Source organism: Pecten maximus, chromosome 11, assembly GCF_902652985.1.
Source record: "Pecten maximus chromosome 11, xPecMax1.1, whole genome shotgun sequence".
Taxonomy (NCBI): Eukaryota; Metazoa; Mollusca; class Bivalvia; order Pectinida; family Pectinidae; genus Pecten; species Pecten maximus.
Window position 1 is genome coordinate 21,901,256 of NC_047025.1, and position 25,205 is coordinate 21,926,460.

At 36.8% G+C, this 25,205-nt stretch overlaps 1 protein-coding gene across 1 annotated transcript; it reads left to right on the forward strand.

The window, feature by feature from the left end:
* Positions 1-1,351: 1,351 nt before the first annotated feature.
* LOC117338500 (clumping factor A-like) lies at positions 1,352-17,161 on the forward strand. Its single transcript, XM_033899855.1, has 2 exons — positions 1,352-1,508; positions 16,593-17,161. The coding sequence occupies exons 1-2, from the start codon at positions 1,352-1,354 to the stop codon at positions 17,159-17,161; spliced, it is 726 nt and encodes a 241-aa protein (XP_033755746.1).
* The last annotated feature ends 8,044 nt before the right edge of the window (positions 17,162-25,205 follow it).

The following is a 25,205-nucleotide window of genomic DNA, read 5'->3' on the forward strand; positions in this document are numbered from 1 at the left end:
AAATAGCTGTTTTCAGTTTTGGAAATAGAAGTCTGATAGAGCGAGATCAGGTGAATAAGGCGGATACGCGGATAAAGCCACAAATGTGAACGGCAGCCATGGCAATGACAGACTCTTTCATCCCTAACTGTCACGTCGTATGTATATAATAGATATTTGTTGTCGTGCGGTGTTTGTACTTATATTTTCCTAATTGGCTACCAGACGAGAGTGTGTGACCTGGTAGGTGCGAGGTCATAATAACTTAAATTCTCGGACCGTGAGAGGTTTGAACGCTATGCTGAGGTACAAAAGTGGGAACGTAGCCATTGGGGAGCGAATCTCAGTGCATTGTTAAAGGGTAAAGCCTTAGAAGTGTTTTCTCGTCTGCCTGTTGACAAAGCCTTGGATTTTGAAGAACTAAGGAAAGCGCTTTTGCTCAGATTTGAGATGACTGAAGAAGGTTTCAGAAAATCATTTCGAACAGCTAGACCGGAAGGAGGAGAGACGTTTTCGAAGTTCGCTACACGATCGGAGAATGATATGGAGAGATGGGTTGAGCTGAGTAAGACAGAGAAGACATACCAGAAGTTGAAAGATCTCATGCTAAGGGACCAGTTTATCCACTGTTGCGGGCAGGAGTTACCCCTTTTTTCTGAGGAACGGTCTCCGACTTCGGTTGTAGAGATGGCCAGACTTGCAGACCAATATGTGGAAGCAATGGGTACGAAGGCGAGCCAGGTAACCGGAAGAGGTCAGAAGTCAGGTTACTGTAAACCACACGAACGTGGAACTCCGGATGCGCATGCGTCTAAGTCATCAGCAATGGACAAGAAGTGTTACAACTGCGGTAACCTGGGTCATATCTCTTACGATTGCCTTTTAAAGAAGAACGTGTCTGGTAACAAGGTAGCCAGCTTGGTCGAGGGAAGGAAATTGTAAAGAGCAGGCAAGCGGCGCCAACAAGGTAACTAAGAAGAAGAGTAGGACCTCAGCGATGGACAAGTCTCACGTAAAGGACTCGACAACTCTGAGTGCGTTATGTGATGTTAGAAGTTCTCAGTCTGCAGGTATGCCAGTGATGAGGGGTTGTGTGGGAAGCCATGGCGTTTCAGTGCTTCGAGATACCGGATGCAGTGGAGTTGTGGTGAGAAGATGTCTTGTTGACAAGGACAGTTTCATTGACAGAGTTCAGGTATGTACATTCGCCGATGGATCTAAGTTAGAGGCGCCTATTGCTGTAGTGGAGGTGGCTTCACCTTATTTCATCGGAACAACTGAGGCTTGGGCTCTTGAGACTCCGTTATATGACCTGATTATAGGCAACATTCCTGGAGCATAACCTCCTGATAAACCTGATAAGGAGTGGAAGATGAAGGAACATGATGTACAAGCGGTAGAGACGCGCGCACAGGTCAAGAAGAAAGAAAGTGTGTTCAAGTCGCTGAAGATACCGGATTTTATGACGGATATGTGCAGTGTGGAAGATCTGAAGGACGAACAACAGAGAGTCCCAACATTAGCGAAGAGTAGACATATGAACAAGATGACGGTGGTTCCTCTACTATCTTTTATCAGAAGGGTGTGATGTACCGGAAAGTTCCAAAGTCCGAAAGTGAGGAATGGTAAGACCTTTCGACAGTTGATTGCCCTTGAGAGATATCGTGATATGGTGATGAGGCTGGCACATGTATCTGTCATGTCTGGGCACTTAGCAGCTAAGCGGACCACTAGCCGGGTTTTGTCGGAGTTCTTCTGGCCGGGTGTTCAAGCGGAGGTCACCAGATTTTGCAGATCTTGCGACATATGTCAGAAGACATTCCCGAAAGGAAGAGTTCCGAAGGCTCCACTTGGTGATATGCCTCTTATTGACACTCCATTCAAGGGAATCGCCGTGGATCTGATTTGACCACTGGAGCCAGCGACAGAACGAGGGAATCGTTTCATTTTGACTGTCGTCGATTACGCCACACGATATCCGGAAGCGGTTGCTTTGAAGGGAATAGAGACCGAGAGAGTTGCGGAAGCACTTGTTGATATTTTCAGAAGAGTGGGTATTCCTTCTGAGATGCTCAGCGACCAGGGTGCACATTTTACACCCAATCACTTGGATTTTCACCATTCGATTTGCTGTATGGAAGAGCAGTTAGAGGGCCTATGATGATCCTGAAGGAGTTGATGACGAATGATATACCAGACGAGGAAGTGAAGACCACCTATCAGTACGTAATGGATTTACGAGAGAGGATGGAGGAAACGTGTCGACTAGCGTCAGAGCAACTTAGAGATGCAAATATTAAACAGAAGAGACACTTCAACAGGAGAGCGAGACAACGAAACCTTAAAGCAAGAGACAGGGTTTTAGTACTCTTACCCACGAAGGCCAACAAACTGCTGATGCAGTGGAGAGGACCTTACGAAGTGCTACCTCGTCGATATGAAATAACAAAATGAGACCAGTCCATGGGTACACGGCCCTATATAGTCAGAGAATAGTAGGACTTAAAAAAGAACATCCTTGAGTACCTCCTTCAATACGAGGCTCACAGCTTTTCAATCAGCCCTCGTAAACCACAATTTTGATAGAACGTAAAACGCATATTTAAATCAATGGACATTAACGGCATAAAGAGAAAGGACCTGAAATGAATGTTCCTGTCACATTTATTAATCTATTAAATCTATTAAACGATTATATAATGTTCGTATTAAATGGGCGTTAGGGTTGATTTAATTTGTTTGATAACTTCTTCGTTGAGTGTCATATTCTTTTTCTATTTTTTCCCCATAGAATGACAGAAGAAATCGCAAATACCCTCTGTTACCTGGTACATACAAATAAATCATGTTCATGAGTACGGTAGATATTGGACAATAAGAGACTCATATGCGTTTCCTTTTTGATGGATAACAAGCCGTGTAATTATATGAAGCCTTTGTCCTTTTCACATTCAAAGCAATCGGTCCTTTAAGGTTTCCAAGTAATATATTAGAACAAATCAAGTAATCATTTAAGACTACGTCAATCACCATCACGTAAAAATAAATCAAAGCCATCATCATGTTTAGAAATTGGAAATTTAATGATATTTTAGAGAAACTGCAAACTTCTATGCAATGTGATATGCATGCGTCCATAGATAACACGATGCATCGTAAATATGTGGAAAGGTTTGATTTCATTAGCTGGTTTGTTTGCTAAAACCATCAAACACTCAGTGCTACAGAACATTTTTATTATTTATGAACTGTTTTTGTAATTTGTCGTACAGGGTAACGGGAAAAAACATTAATATTGCATTCCGTAATTATGTGTACTTTGTACAACACCTGTAAAAGGAGAACGTTGCATTTATATTCTCTATGAATTAAAGATTTAGTTGTACGGACTTTCTTTTGTTTCAAATCCTTTTACCAAATACACATGAAACTCAAATAGACGGGTTGTTAGGTTCACTGGTAGGTTCCAACAGTTTGTTTTGATAGTGCTATATTGTCACAGTTTTATTTTAAATGAGTCTGCACTTAAATGTAATGCATTGTCTCATAAAGCATACAATTGAACTAACAACAACAACGATCGACCGAAAAAGATTTTGTGTTCATTGTTAATTCTTTATGCGCCGTCCCTTTAACACTATTAGGAGAAGCCGGAATTAGTAAAGAGTTATGATTTGACATGGTGTCAGTTAACCAAATCTTTGGCAGCAAAAGTTACAAATTAAATGCATTTCGCATGTCAAAACAAATTATTGAAAATTTATGCCACTGAAGCAGATATAAATCTTTGTGCTATTTGTATTCTCATCCAAGGCTCAGTGCTTTCTGTTCTCAGCAGGTGCCTCCAGTCTCTACTACTTCTCTCTATTGATCCTTCGTACGATCTCGAGCTCACGAGCAGTGCTGGCCACTAAGTTCGTGTTCGGGACCTTCACTAACAGACACCTGGGATTTAAGACCAAACGGAAATTATCATCCCTTGCTATATGTGATTTTATATAATTAATCAATGGATTCCTTCAAAGGTAAGTCGTTACTTAATTGTTACACAAATCAAACAAGATACATATGATGTTTCAATTAGAAATATTCAAGATGATATTTTTGGTATAATTGTTTCCTTTTTTCGTACTGGTTTAAGTATTCCCGGGATTTGAAACTGTCAAATCGGTCACATTATCAATGTCACAATATGTTATCCATTTACATCCTCCGTTACTAATAATGGATGATATTATTGACAATGGATTTAAAAAAAAATACCATACTTTCTTTCTCGCAAAATTGGCTGGTGTATTCTTTGGAAAGAAAATTAACTCATCTGAAAAAAAAACAACCCAAAAAACCGCTTTCTGCAAGGCTTCAATTAAATGAGATCACAATTTCCAAAATGCTCACGAAACTTTGGTATGAATTTGTTAAATCTTGAATGAAATAATACTTCAGGTAATGGACCGCATCATTAATTCATGATAAATATCATGTCGTCATACCAGCTGTAATTATCATAGTTAAGGGGCAGACATGTAAGCAGCATACAAGGCTGGTTATCTGGGCATAATGATATACACGTGACGTACGATGTATATACCACGTGTTTTCTGCATTGGAATTTATCTATAGTTTAGCATTTTACTTTCGATTAATGTCTAAATTTGATTTGCTATACAGTATATTAACTTCGAAATAACAGTGGCATGATAAAGCTTCAATCGGGTGTGATGCAACAAACCTTCACAAACAAATCTTGAACTGGAAAAAGTTCAACTAAAAAAACCCAAATTCTCAAATTGACAAATCTTTAATAACAATTAATAACTAATTGACAAACAAACATTTAATTGACAAGTAAACCTTCAAAGAGAGTCTACGTATCACACTAAAACACAAATTATGTTAAAAATATTTTTCACACATCCATTTTCAAGTACATAATCCTCGATGTAGCCTCGTTATTTCAGTATATCATTAGTGATTGATAGTTATTGATTCATGTTGATATATCTCTTAGTAAATACTGAAATGGCGCGAGTGGATTGTTCATAATGAAACAGTGCTATGTAAATAAGATATTAATATCTATACAATTATCAGGGAAACTGATTATGTCAAATTTCCTGTTTAAGACTTATTACAATGGAATAAAGTTCATTTCTTGATTTGATAGCGTCAACAAAAGATGAAAAATATATTCAACAATATCGTTATCTTATTTTAAAAATAATCGTATTCAAGGGAAATGAAATGCTTTCCCATTTTGAAACAATTAATTAGCGGCGCTGGAGACATTAACAGTCTTTAAAAGCAATCATAAACGTTTGCATATTATAAAGGAACCCCGGGTTCTGATAACCTTTATCATATTTCAGTGATATTTAACACCTTATTCCCTTGAAATTTGCTCAACTGATTTTATCTTTCTATAAAATCATAATATCTATTCTACTAAAAGTATTAGAAAGTATGAAAAAAGATACCTTTTCAGATGTTAACTTCTGACTCTCCCCAGGATCGCATTCTGACAGAGTCTGGATTTTTCATTGATTTCCAGAATCAGAAGACGCGATTGCCCCAGTATCCACTTATCTCTTGTCCATATCTCGTCTTTGTTTCATCGATAATAAATCAAAATTGTTGGATCGTTTACATATCCGTATATTCTTGCCGATTTCGTTTTTGGGTATTTTTTATTAGATCTTGTTAATATCGATCAATAGTTTTTTTTGAAAGTGCTTCGTATAATGTGAGATGACCGCACACTGATGCTGTTTTCTCAGGAATCCACTACACTAACCACCTGGTAACTCACATAGAAACGAGCATATGAAGGTCACGGTCTTGTCTTCAAAATGGAAGATCAAATATCATTCGCCATCAAGTAACGTATCTATCGATAATTGTTTCATGACGGTAAGAATTTTGAAAGGAAATAAGGAAATTGAAACGCCAAAACATAGCGGAATGCTGGGGCCTTCAGAAGGAAAATCATCTTATTATCTTGTTGCATGTCAGTTATATTTCCTATTGGATTTTTGAAATGATGTATCCAAGTCATGTAAAATATTGTTAAGGCAAGACAGCTATCTCAGTTTAACATTCATGACTAGAAGATATTTCCGCCAGAGTACTGGGCTATACTTTACCCGCTGTTACCCTTGCCGTCACACAAGTTTGATGCGGTTCGGAATTCATATTTGACAGTGTTGGCTGCGGTGTTGCAATTCGATACAATTTTTTCAGGATTGGCAAAGATAGGTAATAATATTCTATTTCCTGGTATGTAAGCTAATAGCATCAAGGTTCTCGGTATTCGGAAAATACTGAAATTTTACTAGATAAGAAACATGTAGATGCCATTGGCTTTTTCATTATCAATATCCTGATATTTATGTTTAGCTTATGAAGTTTCGTTATAGTGAATTAATGGGTAAATATGAATGACAAAGTGTTCGAAACATTTTTTTTGTGGGTTAGTGTAACAGGAGAGGTGAAAATGTAGCGACCAGACCGGGGTTCGAACCCGGCACCTCCGAACACTAGCCGGATGCTCTACCAATTGAGCTACCTGGTCACCGGTGATCGACCAAGTCCAGTCCCGCTACACACCTTCCTCCTTTTCCCCCCAAGTCTTCGCCCTCGAAGACACACGAGACCATTATACCACCACCGTGGGTATTTTAGTTGGGCGCCAATTTTGTAACAGGAGAGGAGAAAATGTTACGGCCAGACCGGGGTTCGAACCCGGGACCTCCAAACACTAGCCGGATGCTCTAACAATTGAGCTACCTGGGTCACCGATGATCGACCCAGTCCAGTCCCGCTACAGTTAGCAAAACGTTCATGTAATAGGCTTTGATGCAAAACAGAGGGTATTCATATTGATTATATATACCATGTCAAAACTGCCTATTACTACATATATGTATGTATGTATCATATACTGTACCATGTAAAAACTGCCTATGACTATATCTATATATGTTATATATACCATGTCAAAACTGCCTATGACTATATTTATATATCTCGTATATGTACTATGTCAAAACTACCTATGACTATGTTTATATATATCGTATACACCATGTCAAAACTGCCTATGACTATATTTATATATATATCATATATACCATGTCAAAACTGCCTATGATTATATTCTTATATATATCATACATACTATGTCAAAACTGCCAATGACTATTTTATCATTCCGACATTTTAGAAGTTTGATTTACTGCAAGTAAATTCATAACTAGAAGTTAATGTTTGTAAGATCACGAAGGATCACTTTTAAGGAACTGCTATTATGACGCAATTATGACATGGAGATAATATGGAGCAAGATTATATGGAACAAGATGTTTGTGTTAATACAGAATAGTTGGCATATCGATGTATAGAGAAAAAACGAAAGGTGATTTTATATCTAAAACTACAACAAGAAAAAAAGAGAGTTTATTTTAACTTAACGGCAATATATTTCCTTACAGGACTGATTGGTTGTTAAGACTACCATGTGATATTGTATATCCTTATTGGACTGACGGGTTGCTATGCCTACTGTGTGACATTGTATCTTCTCATTGGACTGATTGGTTGCCATGACTTCAGTGTGACCTTGTATTTCCTTATTGGAATGATGGGTTGTTAAAGACTACCATTGTCAGTGTGTAGGAAAAATGAATTGTGTAACAAATACTTTAAATCCTGATTTGATGACTGAAATGTCATGAAGTTTTGTCGGCCTGCAAATGTTTGTTCATAAGAAGGTAGTAAATGAATCACCATGGCCCTAAAGGATCACATCCATCGAAGGCTCGTTAAACCCAAACAAACAATTGCACTGTTGAACGGTTTTTAGCATAAACCGTCAATTTCTGACTGACTGCATGTTTATGACTTTCCATAGCTTAAAGTTTAAGAGATGTTGAATACGCAATGCTTGACTTGTTCTTCACTCCCTTGACCGTCGAGTAAAGAAGAAACACACTACAGTAGAAAACCTATCTACTGTAGTTCGTTTTAACAGCAGATAGATCAGTCGTCCGGCACCCCCACACGGAAAATGGACATGGGAAAACGCAAAAGGCTGTCACATAAATATATCATATCGGATGAAGAAATGCTATATGTGAAGGTGCATGAAATAAACAGATACAAGTCACTTGCGCCAATTTCCGGTGAACTATCCACAGTAACTGTAGGGCAATGTAGCGACAATATTTCAGACGGCACCAGTGGCTATAGTGTATAGCTCAGACAACGACAGTCACCTGCCGTGACAAGAAAGAAATATATACATTTTAGAAGCAATTATGCAATTGAACTTCATTGCAGATATCACATATCCAGTGAATGTTATGATATAGGCCGCTATTGTCAATAAAGCCTAATCCTTGTGTAAAAAATTGCAGTAATAACATTGTTAACTAGGAAGATTTTTTTTGCATTTAAATAGGCAAACTAATAAAAAAAAATATATATGCGTTAATTGATGCTTCAAATATATAGAGGATAATGAATGTATTTTGTATCCGAGAGAAATATATGTAATATTCAACTGAAAACAATTCAATTTTCTTTTTATTGCATTAAAAAAACCGTCAAAAATGCGTTAATCAGTAACATAATTCATGATGTCGTCTTATTGTGACGTTACTCCACGTCAACTTGACGGCGCCATTTTGAAAGGATTGATCAGCGCAAATTAAGCGTATTCTGCTGTTATCGGAGAAGCTGTGAATGAATAGCTAATGTTAAGTGAGTATTTTGTCAAAAAACTAGTCTGAATATTTCAGAAATACAGTAAAATAACTCATCTATCTCTCTTCGCTTCGTTTCGAAAAATAGGCAAGTTTCAATAAGGTGAATACAAAGGTTCGCTCTGATTGGTCAAAAGCGAAAAACTTCTATTTCCACTGCAAAACTTATATTTTCACTGCAAAACTTATATTTTCACTGCTCATCGCTGCAGTGAAAACATAAGTTTTATCAGTTTGATATATTTCCATATTTTCCTTGCAAAAAATGCAATAAAAGTTATTACGCATAGGTCAGCAGCTTTACGGCTTAATTACTACGTCATGTTTTCCTAATAACCCGAGCATAGACATGTGACACCACAGCAACCATAACGTCTTTAATCATGAAAATATTACGTCAATTAATTCATAAACACTCCTTTACATTAATAAACTCTTATTCTCTTATTTATCAATAAAGAAAATATTTTGTATTAACAGTTGTATTAATTAAGAAAGTACTTCGTACTGTAAATAAGTCATTTTGATGAAGCATTGGTTAAAACAATTAATTAAAATGTGCAATCATTAAATGGTATTAATCCGACAGAGGACAGTACTATTATTCCTTGGTGTCTATAGCGTTAGAAATCATGGTTTAACTTGCCCTGTAACATCATCATTTATTAATTATGATAATAATAGACTTTAAAGAGGATAATACAAGTTTAGCCAAGGGTTAATGTACCATATTAACCACACCTCGACGTTTATGGTGATGTTTCTAATTCAGATAAAATTCTCAGATATCAAATCAAATTTCCAAACTAGTGACAAAACATACATGGCTATGTACAGTTAAGCGGTACAGCATCACCATCAAAGTCAGTTTATTCAGTGTCATCCGTCAAAACTACAGCATTTATTGACGGGGAGACAATTTACGTTAGACATATTTGTCGTGAAAACAAATTATAGACCATTGTCAGTATTTATGATTAATATAAATTGTTTATATCTTTAATTTCCATGTTGTACCTATAATATCATGACATATTCCCAATGCCTTTGCTACCAGGCAGCTTTCGCAATTCCAAGCCCAAGCACAAATAAATAAATAAATAAATAAATGAACAAACAAACAAAAACAACAATGTCGTATAACAAAACCTTAACATATATACTAAAATATTCGCGTACGCTGCCTGCATTCCATTTGCGCTACTTTTCTGTCCTTTATTCTTCTTGATTTACACCGCCCCTCCCCATAATCCCTTAAATTTCCACAAAGAACAAGTCAACATTAGTGTCCGAGATTTAATGATAAATTACAAAAACAACAAAGAATACCGACATAAAACGAAGCCATTAATCAATGTCAAGATAAAGCAAGCGAGGGCAAATTATGAAAAAAAAATATTATTAAAAAGTTTGAGGAGAATAAGACAAGATGCCCAGGAAGGGTGAACGTCATCTGCTTCATCGACGAGACTGCCAAATAAATCTGTGTCAAATCCGGGTAGATTCTCGCATAAGGAAAAAAGAATGACCTTGTGTTGTTAATTTCTCCGTCAGTAGACGGCAGCTTTCACGGCAAAATCGTGATCATTGGAACAAACACTTGAATAACGAATAAGTGGGATATGTAAATACCAGAGGTAGGGAGCGCAGGGATGTTTCTATTGAGTCATGGAAAATTAATATTTCAGAAATTGAAATCACCACGCTCATCATACCGCTTAATTATACACGTTTCCTGCTGGTTATGTTGTAAGTAAAGATCGAAGTTGAAGAGTCTAGTGTCCTTGATTTCATGTTCTCTCACAGTTCACCGGGTTTTCCCCAGTTTTAGACGTGAGATATTTCTCTGTCAAATCCTAGGGTGTGACAGATTGCACGCGCTAACCTTCTGAACCGGAAGTACTTTATGAGTGACATCACTAATAGTTCCCGCGTTGTTATTTAATGTGGAATATGCGTTTGTTGAATACAGAGTTTTATGAAATAACAAGATATGCTGTTGTTAACATCAGATTAGTATCACTGATACCTTATTTCAGTGTCTGTTTGAATAAATATTGTGAATGAATTTTAGACCTATGTTTTCTTGTGTAATGATATTTGAATTCATTTTTTCGGGGGTTTTGATGGGTACTTCTTCAAATGAGGATATTCATGCGCCGACCATGTGCATTTGTTTACAAACATACCCTGACCATTGATTTGATATGCAATTATTTGAAGTGATGGAAGAAAAATAAGCATTCCCTACCTAAGGTAGGCAAGCCTAAGGTTGGACGGTCATGAATTTCCCCTCGGGTTGAGATTTCTTTGTCACAACCGCAAGGCTGAGAAAGATTCTATTATTCTACAGGGTATTTCGTATTGACATGGTCATTGAAGGTTTTGTTATTTAAGGATAATACACAGGTTGGTTGTTGAGTAAATGACAAGTTGCTGGTTGTGTAATCGACTGGTTGTTTGTTATGGAACTGACGAGTTGTTTGTTATGTTACTGACGAGTTGCTGGTGGTGCTATTGGCACGTCCGCCTATGATTATTATAATGTTGTTTGGCTGCTGTGATGATATTAAGGCCTACATACAGGTCACTAACCACATGCCTACCATCGGTGAATCTGACGATGAGACGAACACCAGTATCGTTATCCCCTTAAGTTACAATGTGTTTGTTCCTTGATCCAATTTTCACTACAGTCTGAAAGCAATTTAAGGAATAGTGTACCAAATGTAATACTTTGTACTGCAATAAAGTTGAGGGGTTTCGAAATAAACTCACTAGCACGGCAAGGGTTGAAAGACGATACCGTAGAGAAGTATGTCGGGGCCTCTTTGTCTGTGCTAATTCATCACCATAAAACCAGAAAGAACTTAACGACGATACCTTCAAATCTCAGTTAGCTTCTGACATTAAGTAGGAATTCATTTAAAAATTAAACAAGAAAAAATTCAAGATATATTGATGCATACATTTTGTTGGTGATTTTTAAACGAATGGAAATGCTTTACATCAATTTTAACAATCGTAAAACTAAGAATAGGAAAGGTTGTTTCCGGAATGATGCAGAATTTGTTTAGGGTTTCCAGGTTAGAATAGGCAGTACAGTACCCCTAAGTACCACTGAGATAGGATATCCTATTGAGTCTAGTTTATTGCGCGTATATCTCAAAGTGTTCGTTACATTTTACGATTGACACAAACAGTAGAAAGGTATTGCTTCAAACCCTCGCTTGTAATAAAACAAACTATCTGACCCCGATACATCCCGCGTGGCCACCATAGAGGATTGATAAGATCACACGAGCCATTCGGTGAATAGCATTCCTTTTTATTTGTGTCCTTAGTATCACTGAAGTATCTTAGAAGGAAGGAACAGTTGTTCAATGTAGATGTGTTCATTATTCGACATATACTTTTACAAAATTCGTGTTAATAAAAGCCATTATCTAATGTTGTCCTGTATAATCCTTTCCTCATCGTTACATCGTATCGCATATACCTGTAAATACGTGACTAGGTATCCAGTGAGGACTCGTCGGCTCATTGTAGTGATGTTTTACTTACATTTTAAGGATCTTTTCTTTTCTTTTTTAATTCTATTTAGGCTATGAGACCAATGGAGCACGAAGTAAATTGCGTTAAATCGAAGCTTTGCAAAAAATATTTCGACTGTTCCATTTAATTCATGATCTCGCATTCAAATTGAATTTAGATAATGGCGTTTGTTTGTAAACATTGACACATTGTTTGCAGAAGTTGAGTCGAGTCACGTTCCAAATCCATGTGATTGAGAAATAGTAATTCTAGCCTTTATCGATAAAGGAACAACAACACGTGTAAATATTCAGAAATAATGGTGGTCCTTTGATTGATTAATTATTATTATTTTCTTTTTTGTGAAAAATTAATTCCAAATAAAATTTGGGATTATTTAAGCGAAAAAATACTGCTGATACTTTTTGAAATAATCACTTTACTACTGTGTATTGGTTTTTCTATTAATTGTAATCAATTAGTATGTTTCTATTTTGTTAATTGGTAACTTATCTTGAATAAGTAGGTACAGTTTACACAAAAATCTTGTGTGTACATTGTATCTTCTCCGAGCACTAATTTCCGTCCTTTTCTCCTATCATATGTACATCTTACTAAAAAGTGAACGAAAAGAGCGCTTACTGTAGTCTTTCGTATACATAGACAGATTGGACACGATAATGTCTGTGCCTTTTGCAATCTTGATGTACATCCATCCTAATGACATTTATACAGAAAATGTTACGAAAAAGTATTTTGTTCTTTTTTTTTTATTTACTTATTTATCTATTTTCACTCATCCTGGGTTCACACTTGGCCACGATGTCCACAATGTAAGCAAAGCGTGGAATTCCACAATCTATTGTACGAAATTTCTTTTCATTTCCCTTGCTCTACGCTTTAATACGGCCCTAATACTTTCCGTTACTACCTGTTACGACGCTAACAGTAATCTGTTCAACAGTTTAAGGTTTGTCTCGATTTTCATCACGTCCACGAAAGTCCGCACACGCCCATCAGTCTTTCTTCAAATCGTGTGAGATCGAAGTATAAACCCAGCATTCCCTTACATTACACTCTACAGAATCGGCGAGATAACAGCTGTCACGCGATCAGAACGAGGAACATGCAACTTGGTTACCGCAACATTACTAACAGGGTCGGCCATGTATCTAGATTAAAAAAAAAAAAAATCAAGCTTTATCATTACTGGGCTACTCTCCCCTCAACTCTAGCGTGTGGTGGTCGTTTTAGATAGCGTGCTGTATTGGCTATTTTTCAGATTCTCCAGAGAAATGGATGATGTGTTGAAGGATCTCAACAGAAACCCTCCTGTGGAACAGGCGTATTTCAGACAATACATGTTTGTATTGTAATAACATTCCAGGTTATGTGTGTTCTATCTCTCACAGACAAACTATCATCCATTCTCTTGCAATGTACAAATGCATTACAAATGCGTATATTTACATTTCCTTTGCTAATTCCTATGTAAACACTGCCATTGTAATAAAGCTATAGAGTTCAATTGCATCCGTCTGATTTTGAACCTTGTAATCTCGACTAAATCAAAATACGTCATCTTAAGTGTTGATTTTTAGATGACGTTGCCCACTGAAGAAGTGTAAACATCAGTACTAACGACAATGAATCTTTTGTGCCATAGATATATGAAAAACATTTATTTATGTTACATGTATACTGTTCAGAGTCATCAAAACAGAAGAACGGGTAGATGTTGTATAAGCCCGATATCGCTATTTGGACCAGATTTCACGGAAATAACTTAGTCAATTCATTCGCTAAGAATGCATTATGTCTGATCGCGGACCTTGTTTTTCTCATGTAACTTTAAAAAATGTTTGCTTTTTTTTTTCAAAATGTGCGAAAAATGTATGTTTCAGGAGAACCGATACAGCTCATGTGTTTAACATATTTTACATAAATCAACTATGTTGTTATGTTTCCTTCTATATTCAGAGTTAGTGCCTGATAAGAGCATTTATCTCCAATCGCCATATGCAAATCAAAGTCAAACCATAATCAATTAATGCGTACGTCCATCAGGCCAAATAAATTATCCTATTGTATTTTACATGCACTTATAAAAACTATGGAATTATTGGTTTTTGTAACATATGTGACCACTCGAGACCCAGAGATTCTCCAGAAACATGTATTTTTTCGTATGTCTTGCACAAGTAGCTTAACAACATGTCAAAAGTAAAGCCCATGGTTAACCATGATACATACTAACATTGAATTTAGATACTTCTGTTAGAATTTAACCAGAGTAGTGACTGATAGGCTTTTTACAATATCATTGGATAGGCTAGAATTCTGATATTGATACATGTATATAGATTGAACAGACCTAAACTACCTCCGTTCGAAAAACACTGTCATGGTAAATTTTAGGCCCCGTTCGATGTCTTTACAAACTACACACTGTCATGGTAAATATCAAGCTCCGCTCGATGGTTCTACAAAATACACATTGTCATAATACATTTAATACATGTACATAATACATAGGTCCCGTTCGATGTGTCTACACAGGGTAAAGTTTAGCTCCGTTCGTTGTGTCTACACAAGGTAAATTTTAGCTCCGTTCGATGTATCTACACAAGTTAAGTTTAGCTCCGTTCGATGTGTCTACACAAGTTAAGTTTAGCTCCGTTCGGTGTGTCTACACAAGTTAAGTTTAGCTCCGTTCGTTGTGTCTACACAAGTTAAGTTTAGCTCCGTTCGATGTGTCTACACAGGGTAAAGTTTAGCTCCGTTCGTTGTGTCTACACAAGGTAAATTTTAGCTCCGTTCGATGTGTCTACACAAGGTAAAGTTTAGCTCCGTTCGATGTGTCTACACAAGTTAAGTTTAGCTCCGTTCGTTGTGTCTACACAAGTTAAGTTTAGCTCCGTTCGTTGTGTCTACACAAGTTAAGTTTAGCTCCGTTCGTTGTGTCTACACAAGTTAAGTTTAGCTCCGTTCGATGTGTCTACACAAGTTAAGTTTAGCTCCGTTCGTTGTGTCTACACAAGTTAAGTTTAGCTCCGTTCGTTGTGTCTACACAAGTTAAGTTTAGCTCCGTTCGATGTGTCTACACAGGGTAAAGTATAGCTCCGTTCGATGTGTCTACACAGGGTAAAGTTTAGCTCCGTTCGATGTGTCTACACAAGGTAAAGTTTAGCTCCGTTCGTTGTGTCTACACAAGGTAAATTTTAGCTCCGTTCGATGTGTCTACACAAGGCAAAGTCTAGCTCCGTTCGATGTGTCTACACAAGGTAAAGATTAGCTCCGTTCGATGTGTCTACACAAGGTAAAGTTTAGCTCCGTTCGATGTCCCTACTGTCGTAGTTAATTTTAGGTTTCTTTGGAAATATCTTACCTTTTATAATAATCAATATTTTTGTTGTTAATCAAATTATGAAGTATATCTGTCCTTGAAAAGAAAATGAATGCTTTTCAGTATGGTTTTTAGTTATCATTTACTGAATAATTTGAAGACGTCCTTAGTTGGTCAGTTGTTTATTAATTCATTCAAACAGATTCTATTGGAAGAAAAAAACAACTTTTTTTTGTCGACAATATTTTTTGACAGCCTACAGACTTCATCAATGGCTCATTAGAGAAGGAACTTTTGTTTCAAATCCTGCTGTCTCTGATACAAAATACTAATGATCGGCTGGTAATCAAATTAAGCACTGTTGATGTGACGCGATTTTCAATTAGTTAAAATCATCAATATCCTTTTTTCATTTGGAGTCCTTTAATAATTGGAGCAGTTGTGGCCTTCGTGCCGGCGACAATAATTATAAATTAGTGTGCTACTTCATGAGACAAGGACTGACGTACCTGTAACGGGCGCATTGTTTTACTCTGTGTAAACATTTAAGATCAAATATAGTTTTTCTACTTCCAAAACAGCTGCTTTTCAAACGTTTTTGATGTTAAAAATAATAACATCACAACCAGTACTTAAAAAGAGGAATGTGTATTGGAACGCATGAAGATTTCTAGTTACAGATAAAGCATAGCTGAATTATGGATGAATGAGAGAGCGGTATGATAAATGACTGATATAGATAAAAAGAAGAGAGAAAAAGACCGTGAAAGAAGAACAGAACAAAGTGCAATGATGAAATAGCTCTGTGCTAAGATCTTATTGCATGATGTCAGATAAATATATAGACATGGTGTTAGAAAAGGCAATATCATACGGTACAGGATAGTATTTCATTTTCCTCCGTGATATGATGTTTAGCTTGTCCGGTGATTCCTTTGATGATTCCTTTGATGATTCCTTTGATGATTCAGCTGATGATTCAGCTGATGATTCCGTTGATGAATCCTTTGATGGTTCCGCTGTTGAGTCAGCTGATGATTCAGCAGATGATTCCGTTGATGATTCCTTTGATGGTTCCGCTGATGATTCAGCTGTTGATTCCACTGATGATGCAGATGATGATTCTGTTGATGAATCCTTTGATGGTTCCGCTTATGAGTCAGCTGATGATTCAGCTGATGATTCTGTTGATGAATCCTTTGATGGTTCCGCCGTACAGTCAGCTGATGATTCCTTTGATGGTTCCGCTGTTGAGTCAGCTGATGATTCAGCTGATGATTCCGTTGATGATTCCTTTGATGGTTCCGCCGTACAGTCAGCTGATGATTCAGCTGATAATTCCGTTGATGATTCCTTTGATGGTTCCGCTGATGATTCAGCTATTGATTCCACTGATGATGCAGATGATGATTCCTTTTATGGTTCCGCTGATTATTCAGCTGTTGATTCCACTGATGATGCAGATGATGATCCCGCGGATGATTCCAATTATGATTCCATTGACACCGTCTTTGAATTTAAGACCATGGCGTTGACTTAGTATGACATGTCGGATGTCGCGGAGGAAGTAGACCAATTTACAATGGCTAATCTTAATAACTTTTTCCAAGGTCTCCGTGAAAATCTGTGTTTCGTTCATAGCTTGCCCTCGTTGCGCTAGGATCACAGCTTTGTTTATTTGTTTACATGTCCTCTTCTTGTTTTCAGACATTTTACGAAATGCCACAGTGGTCATTATCGCCTGTTTTCTGGAAAGTTCAGTGCCTCATTAAAGACTTGTTTACGACGTCTATGACTGGTAATGAGGCTCCCTGTTGTTGTCCTGTAGTTTTATGAAGACATTATGAAATGCCCTGATTGGAAAATGAAACATAAACTCCAGTTTTCTTGTTGTGAGCGCGCGTGTAAACCCTTCTTACAGATGTATGTGACCAGATCTACAAGTTACCAAATTACCAATTTAAACCAAAGGTATGGCGAGTAAACTAAACCAATAGTATACCTTATGTGATTTATATTCAAAAGTTTGTGGTTTTGATTTATAAGATTATGTTTTATTGACGCTTGTGGTTCTGATTCCAAAAATTGTGAATCTTTATTTAAAATATTGTGATTTGAATTTTTAAAATGTGACGTATAATTACACTACTGTCAGTCGTATTAAAAAGTTCTGGTTTCTTTATATTCAAAAGATTGTGGTTTTTTTTTATTCAAAAGAGTGTCGTTCTTATTCAAATCGAGACTTACATTCAAAACTATTCTAAAAACGTGATTTTATTTAGATATGTATTCTTCCAAAATAATGAATAATTAAAAAATATCAATCTAGATACGTTTTGTGACATCAATAACAATAGTCCTGTTATTGGTGTAATTTCTTTCCTCTTTTTTTGTCTTTTCTGTTGATAGTTATATAAGAGGCTTACATTTCGTTGTGTATTTCCACTGTTTCTGTTTGTCGTTGTATCCTGTATTCACGATGTCCTGCCGAGACTAAATACTACTGCTATAGCCTGTCAAGACTATATACTGCTGCTTTAGCCTGCTGAGATTATATACTGCTGCTATAGCCTGCTGAGACTATATACTGCTGCTATATAGCCTGCTGAGATTATATACTGCTGCTATAGCCTGCTGAGACTATATACTGCTGCTATAGCCTGCTGAGATTATATACTGCTGCTATAGCCTGCTGAGACTATATACTGCTACTATAGCCTGCCGAGACTATATACTGCTGCTATAGCCTGCTGAGACTATATACTGCTGCTATAGCCTGCCGAGACTATATACTGCTGCTATAGCCTGCTGAGACTATATACTGCTGCTATAGCCTGCTGAGACTATATACTGCTGCTATAGCCTGCTGAGATTATATACTGCTGCTATAGCCTGCTGAGACTATATACTGCTGCTATAGCCTGCTGAGACTATATACTGCTGCTATAGCCTGCTGAGATTATATACTGCTGCTATAGCCTGCTGAGACTATATACTGCTGCTATAGCCTGCTGAGACTATATACTGCTGCTATATAGCCTGCTGAGATTATATACTGCTGCTATAGCCTGCTGAGACTATATACTGCTGCTATATAGCCTGCTGAGATTATATACTGCTGCTATAGCCTGCTGAGACTATATACTGCTGCTATAGCCTGCTAAGACTATATACTGCTGCTTTAGCCTGCTGAGACTATATACTGCTGCTATAGCCTGCCGAGACTATATACTGCTGCTATAGCCTGCTGAGACTATATACTGCTGCTATAGCCTGCTGAGACTATATACTGCTGCTATAGCCTGCTGAGATTATATACTGCTGCTATAGCCTGCTGAGACTATATACTGCTGCTATAGCCTGCTGAGATTATATACTGCTGCTATAGCCTGCTGAGACTATATACTGCTGCCATAGCCTGCTGAGACTATATACTGCTGCTAAAGCCTGCCAAGACCATAAATTACTGCTATAGCCTGCCAATGCTCTCACTTAGTTATATTGTTGATCTGGTTCATAAAATATGATTGATAATTAAATCAAAATCTTTGAATGTGCAGTTTTATTTAAGATGAGAGTGAGATTTTATTTATCGGATAAGATAAGTAGACATATTGATATTTGATCGTGTGAAATGGATTCCTATCAAAACAACTCCACATTAAAAATCACTTAGGTATTGAAAAATATTCTTTGATGTAATAGTTATTTATGGCAAACGTTTTTCTAAGGAAATGATTCCTGATATACCACTAATAAAGATCATTCCTTATCAATAGCACCATTCTAAAATAACCTAAGATAAAATAAACGAGTACTGTTTTAGGAATATTGCAGTTAGAAATTGGTGTTCAATTTGATAGGGATAATCAAATTTTAATATTCTTATTATATAAATAAGATGATTTCTCCCCAAGCAGCGTTTAACAATGCGTCGGTCTGTTGTGCAACCTAATCTTTATGATACTCTATATCACAGTATGTGTGGACGATGCGTGAACCCTATTATCAGTGTTGATTTCCAGACACATACCAACCTCCAATACACTACCATCATTGTCCGTAATGGCCACGCCAGGCAGGCAGACTATAAATATCGAAAATATTTTATGAAACTCTTGGGAATGAAACTTATAATATTAAATTAATAACATATATTATTATGCTTCATACATGTAACACAGTAAGGGATTATTTGAGAGCCGTCAGTTGTCTTGGAGACTAAGCTTCAAATCTCCTTCGCGTGCATAGCATCTCCCTCATGCGGAGTCCCTCGTAGATTTCAGACAAACTTATATTCGGAACACCCGGACCGATTCGCTGTGGTCATCCTTTGATGAAAGACGTTGTAATCGTGTTAGATGGTCCGAATAACGGACATAATTGTTCCTAATATGGATAACTGCAAGATGATCCGAATAAAAAGTTAGACATTGTATCATACTAAATAAATAGCATTAAAGTCCTGTTTCATAATTTCTACCTACAACTAGGGCAATAAATGTAGGAAAACTGTAATGTGCAGCTTTTAAAGAGGCTTACCCGCAGACGGACCGGTAAACAACATATCTCCGATCACTAAATAAACTTCAGTACACGTTTCTATGTGACAAAATTAGAGGCTTTCCGACTTTATTTCTTGAAAACAATTACAGAATATGTATTTAAAAGACGTTTTAAAACTCAACCTGAGAGGGAAATGTATGGAATATAACGGCAAATCTTCTTTGTAAATCGCCGCTGCCTTTGAAGTTATCATTGTGCGGCACTGTGCACGTGCTTGTTTCTTTGATGTGTCAATCAAATTAGACTTATTGCGGGTTGCGATTAAATAAATAATATTTAAAGATGAGGTTTTAATATCACTTTTCAGCGTTTTATAAGGAAAATAAAATGAAAAACTCAACAATTCCAACAATCTGTCATGTTTAAAAAATCTTTTTCTATTAGCCAATTTTTCTGATCTCTCTGCGGGCAAGCCTCTTTAAGACATTAAATGCCCAATTTCCATAAAGAAACAATTGCATGCCAAACCCCAGAGGAAGTAAGAATATATCAGAATCGATATAGATAATGTTTTAAGATAGACCAGGGTGATAATGTTTTAAGATAGACTAGGGTGATAATGTTTTAAGATAGACTAGGGTGATAATGTTTTAAGATAGACTAGGGGTGCGCTGACCCCATCATAAATTCGATTCAATAAAATTTAGACATTACACTCTCGTCTGGAAAGAGAAAGCATCTGTATATTTTTTAATTCATATTCTTAAGAATTAAGACGTTGCCCTGCAGAATTACTGTAAAACATAGCAATACAATAAAAAAAAAAACCCACACCAGCATACCTTACCATCTGGCAACCTCAATCTCAACCTTAATTTTTTTTGTCTTACTACGAACTTTGATCTGCAGAAATTTCAGTTATGGAAACATTGTAGGTCGGGTTTCCCCTTGATACACGCTACATAGTGCCGAATGATGGTACCGATGGGGCATTCAGGCGTTACACGAAGTAATCGAAGCCATGAACAGATCATGTTAACAAGATTGGGTAGTACATGTATAGCACTCCAAGAACTCCTAGAAAAGCATTTATTGTAAGAAAGGCACGATGGACGCGAAAGAGGGAATTTCAAAGGTAGAACCACGTTAAGATGTGAAGCATTTAGGTCCGAGATAAAATTACCTGCGAAATTGCATTACCTTCATATTGTATAACTATGCTTATATTGATTTTAATAGTTATAAATGTAAGAACTTGACGTGTGACGATCCATATCGGCTCACTATTTCTATTTCGAGTACATGCAGCATTAAATGTAATATTCTATAGTTGGGGGAAACCGGTATGATGCATGCGTCATGATAGTGGAGTACAGTGGACCCGCGATAATCCGGACGCCGATAGTCCGGAAAACTCACAGTCCGGACGGAAATGCACGGGAACGGATTTCCGTAACGTTATTTGTACTCACCAGTCCGGAAATTCGGATTCCGATTCCGGAAGCCCATTTTGGGAACGGAACGTACTTTTCATTAGTAAATTTCCCTCAATAATCCGGACGATTTTTTCACCACGAGGAGAAAAAAATGTCGGGGCAAGTCACCCATGTCGACAGCTGTACAGACTATCGCTTGACACTGTGCGTAGTCATAGCGACCGCTGCCAGGTCATAGCCCCGGGTGTTTACCTGTGTTACAATGTGTAACAGTTAGCTTTTGTTTTTATAACGGTACATTGCTTTTTCTCTACGACCTAAATGTTACAGAATTTATGCACAAACATACAGTACGTGATACGATAATTAATCAATCTCAAATACATGTAATAAATTTATGATCGGTAATTAACATCATTAACACTTGTATTGGGTAAACACGGATATCGGCTTTGTAACACCGTTACGTGAAACGACGACTCATTGAAAGATGCATGTTATTAATTACATACACATTTACGGATTAAGCAGTGATCACAAGAACTGGGTTGATTACACACAAATTAGTCAATAGTCGTTAAATACTTAACTAAGCGTCACATTGTTAAGTGAATACGGGTTTAATAATTTTCGGACATCTTGGGTAGTTCTCGCTGGTGTCGCGTACTTTTAAATAGATAGCTTGGGGTTTCTGGTACGTAAAAATCATAAAGAAACATGAACTGACGGTAAGTTGTAAAATCCGGGTATTTTATTTAAGGTATTTAACGTTTGTAATTTCTACTAGTTTGTGAACCTCCGGGACGTGACACATGTGAGTTGTTTGTAGGTCACATATGCCCGCTATAAATAAAACAACTTTCACTTTACATGTTCTTTTAAAAACATAGTTTATTTTTTACTTTCTACAAAACAAAACAAGAATCATATCAGAAACATAAGTATATTTATTGTTAAAAAGTCTGACAATTAGACGTGTTTATGAAACGTCACGGATTGTATATAATCAAGGGAGATAACTCTTACACGACAATTTTTTTGACCTGGTACACGAAATTCGGCAGTCCGGAAAACTCGTAATCCGGACGGTTTGGACTGGGAACGAAGGTGTTCGGATTATCGAGGGTCCACTGTACCAGGCTGTCCAAAGGAACGAAATAGTGAGTCTCAGTGTTACAGTGGATAGAGAATCGTGGCAAAAACTTATCTTTTCTGCTACTTTCAGCCTCATCCCCGTCATGAACTTACAATAACACGCATTGTTTCCTTTCTTTCATCAGTATCTATTTCCATTTTTAGCTTCCTTACATTAACACATAGTCAGATCAGAAAGGCGTTGATGTTATAGGTACGTTAGAGCTAGTCTAATTAAGTGTGTCCATTCAGAACTATAACGTGGATGACTATAAATGTCATTAGGTTTCAGGTCGACCGATATAGGTAGACCACAACAGGTGCCATTGTTAGAAGACTTTTGTCTCCAAATGAAAACATGAAACAGATGATTTTAACTAATTGAAAATCGTTCCACCATAGCGCTATATAACAGGATAACATTAAATGTATTGTGAACAGAACGTGAAGAGGGAATACAATCAGTAAAGTAAGACGTTATCTAGTTCATTTAATAATGGGTTTCCACGAATTTCTCTCAGCTTTATCCTCGTAAAATACCTTGATTAATTGGTATTTTTTTTCTTTTACTAGATTGCCTAAGTTAAAAGCTCAATGTTAAAATAATTCGCCGTATAAGTAATACAAATGAGTGAGGCTTTAAAAATCTTTTAAAATAGTGATGCTTCAATATAAACGTAATAATCCGTAAAGAACAATAGTATCGAACCTGAGTACATAGGATCTCTCTCATCTCGGTGATGTCTCCCTCATGCGGAGTCCCTCGTAGATTTCAGACAAACTTATATTCGGAACACCCTGACCGATTCGCTGCGGTCATCCTTTGATGAAAGACGTTGTAATCGTGTTAGATGGTCCGAATAACGGACATAATTGTTCGTAATATGGATGACTGCAAGATGATCCGAATAAAAAGCTGAAGGTAGACATTGTAACATAGTAAATAAATAGCATTAAAGTCCTGTTTCATAATTTCGACCTACAACTAGGGCAATAAATGTAGGAAAACTGCAATGTGCAACTTTTAAGACAGTAAATTCCCAAATTCCATAAAGAAACAATTGCATGCCACACCCCAGAGGGAGGTAAGAATATATTAGAATCGATATAGATAATGTTTTAAGATAGACTAGGGGTGCGCTGACCCTATCATAAATTCGATTTAATAAAATTTAGACATTACACTCTCCTCTGGAAAGAGAAAGCATCTGTATATTTTTTAATTCATATTCTTAAGAATTAAGACGTGGCCCTGCAGAATTACTGTAAAACATAGCAATACAATAAAAAAAAAAAAACACCAGCATACCTTACCATCTGGCAACCTCAATCTCAACCTTACTTTTTTTTGTCTTCCTACGAACTTTGATCTGCAGAAATTTCAGTTATGGAAACATTGTAGGTCGGGTTTCCCCTTGATACACGCTACATAGTGCCGAATGATGGTACCGATGGGGCATTCAGGCGTAACACAAAGTAATCGAAGCCATGAACAGATCATGTTAACAAGATTGGGTAGTACATGTATAGCACTCCAAGAACTCCTAGAAAAGCATTTGTTTGTAAGAAAGGCACGATGGTCGCGAAAGAGGGAATTTCAAAGGTAGAACCACGTTAAGATGTGAAGCATTTAGGTCCGAGATGAAATTACCTGCGAAATTGCATTACCTTCATATTGTATAACTATGCTTATATTGATTTTAATAGTTATAAATGTAAGAACTTGAGGTGTGACGATCCATATCGGCTCACTATTTCTATTTCGACTAAATGCAGCATTAAATGTAATATTCTATAGTTGGGGGAAACCGGTATGATGCATGCGTCATGATAGTGGAGTACCAGGCTGTCCAAAGGAACGAAATAGTGAGTCTCAGTGTTACAGTGGATAGAGAATCGTGGCAAAAACTTATCTTTTCTGCTACTTTCAGCCTCATCCGCGTCATGAACTTACAATAACACGTATTGTTTCCTTTCTTTCATCAGTATCTATTTCCATTTCTAGCTTCCTTACATCAACACATAGTCAGATCAGAAAGGCGTTGATGTTATAGGTACGTTAGACCTAGTCTAATTAAGTGTGTCTATTCAGAACTATAACGTGGATGACTATAAATGTCATTAGGTTTCAGGTCGACCGATATAGGTAGACCACAACAGGTGCCATTGTTAGAAGTCTTTTGTCTTCAAATGAAAACATGAAACAGATGATTTTAACTAATTGAAAATCGTTCCACCATAGCGCTATATAACAGGATAACATTAAATGTATTGTGAACAGAACGTGAAGATGGAATACAATCAGTAAAGTAAGACGTTATCTAGTTCATTTAATAATGGGTTTCCACGAATTTCTCTCAGCTTTATCCTCGTGAAAATACCTTGATTAGTTGGTATTTTTTTCTTTTACTAGATTACCTAAGTTAAAAGCTCAATGTTAAAATAATTCGACGTATAAGTAATACAAATGTACAATGAGAACACTTTTTCTGTGTCAATTTATTTTAA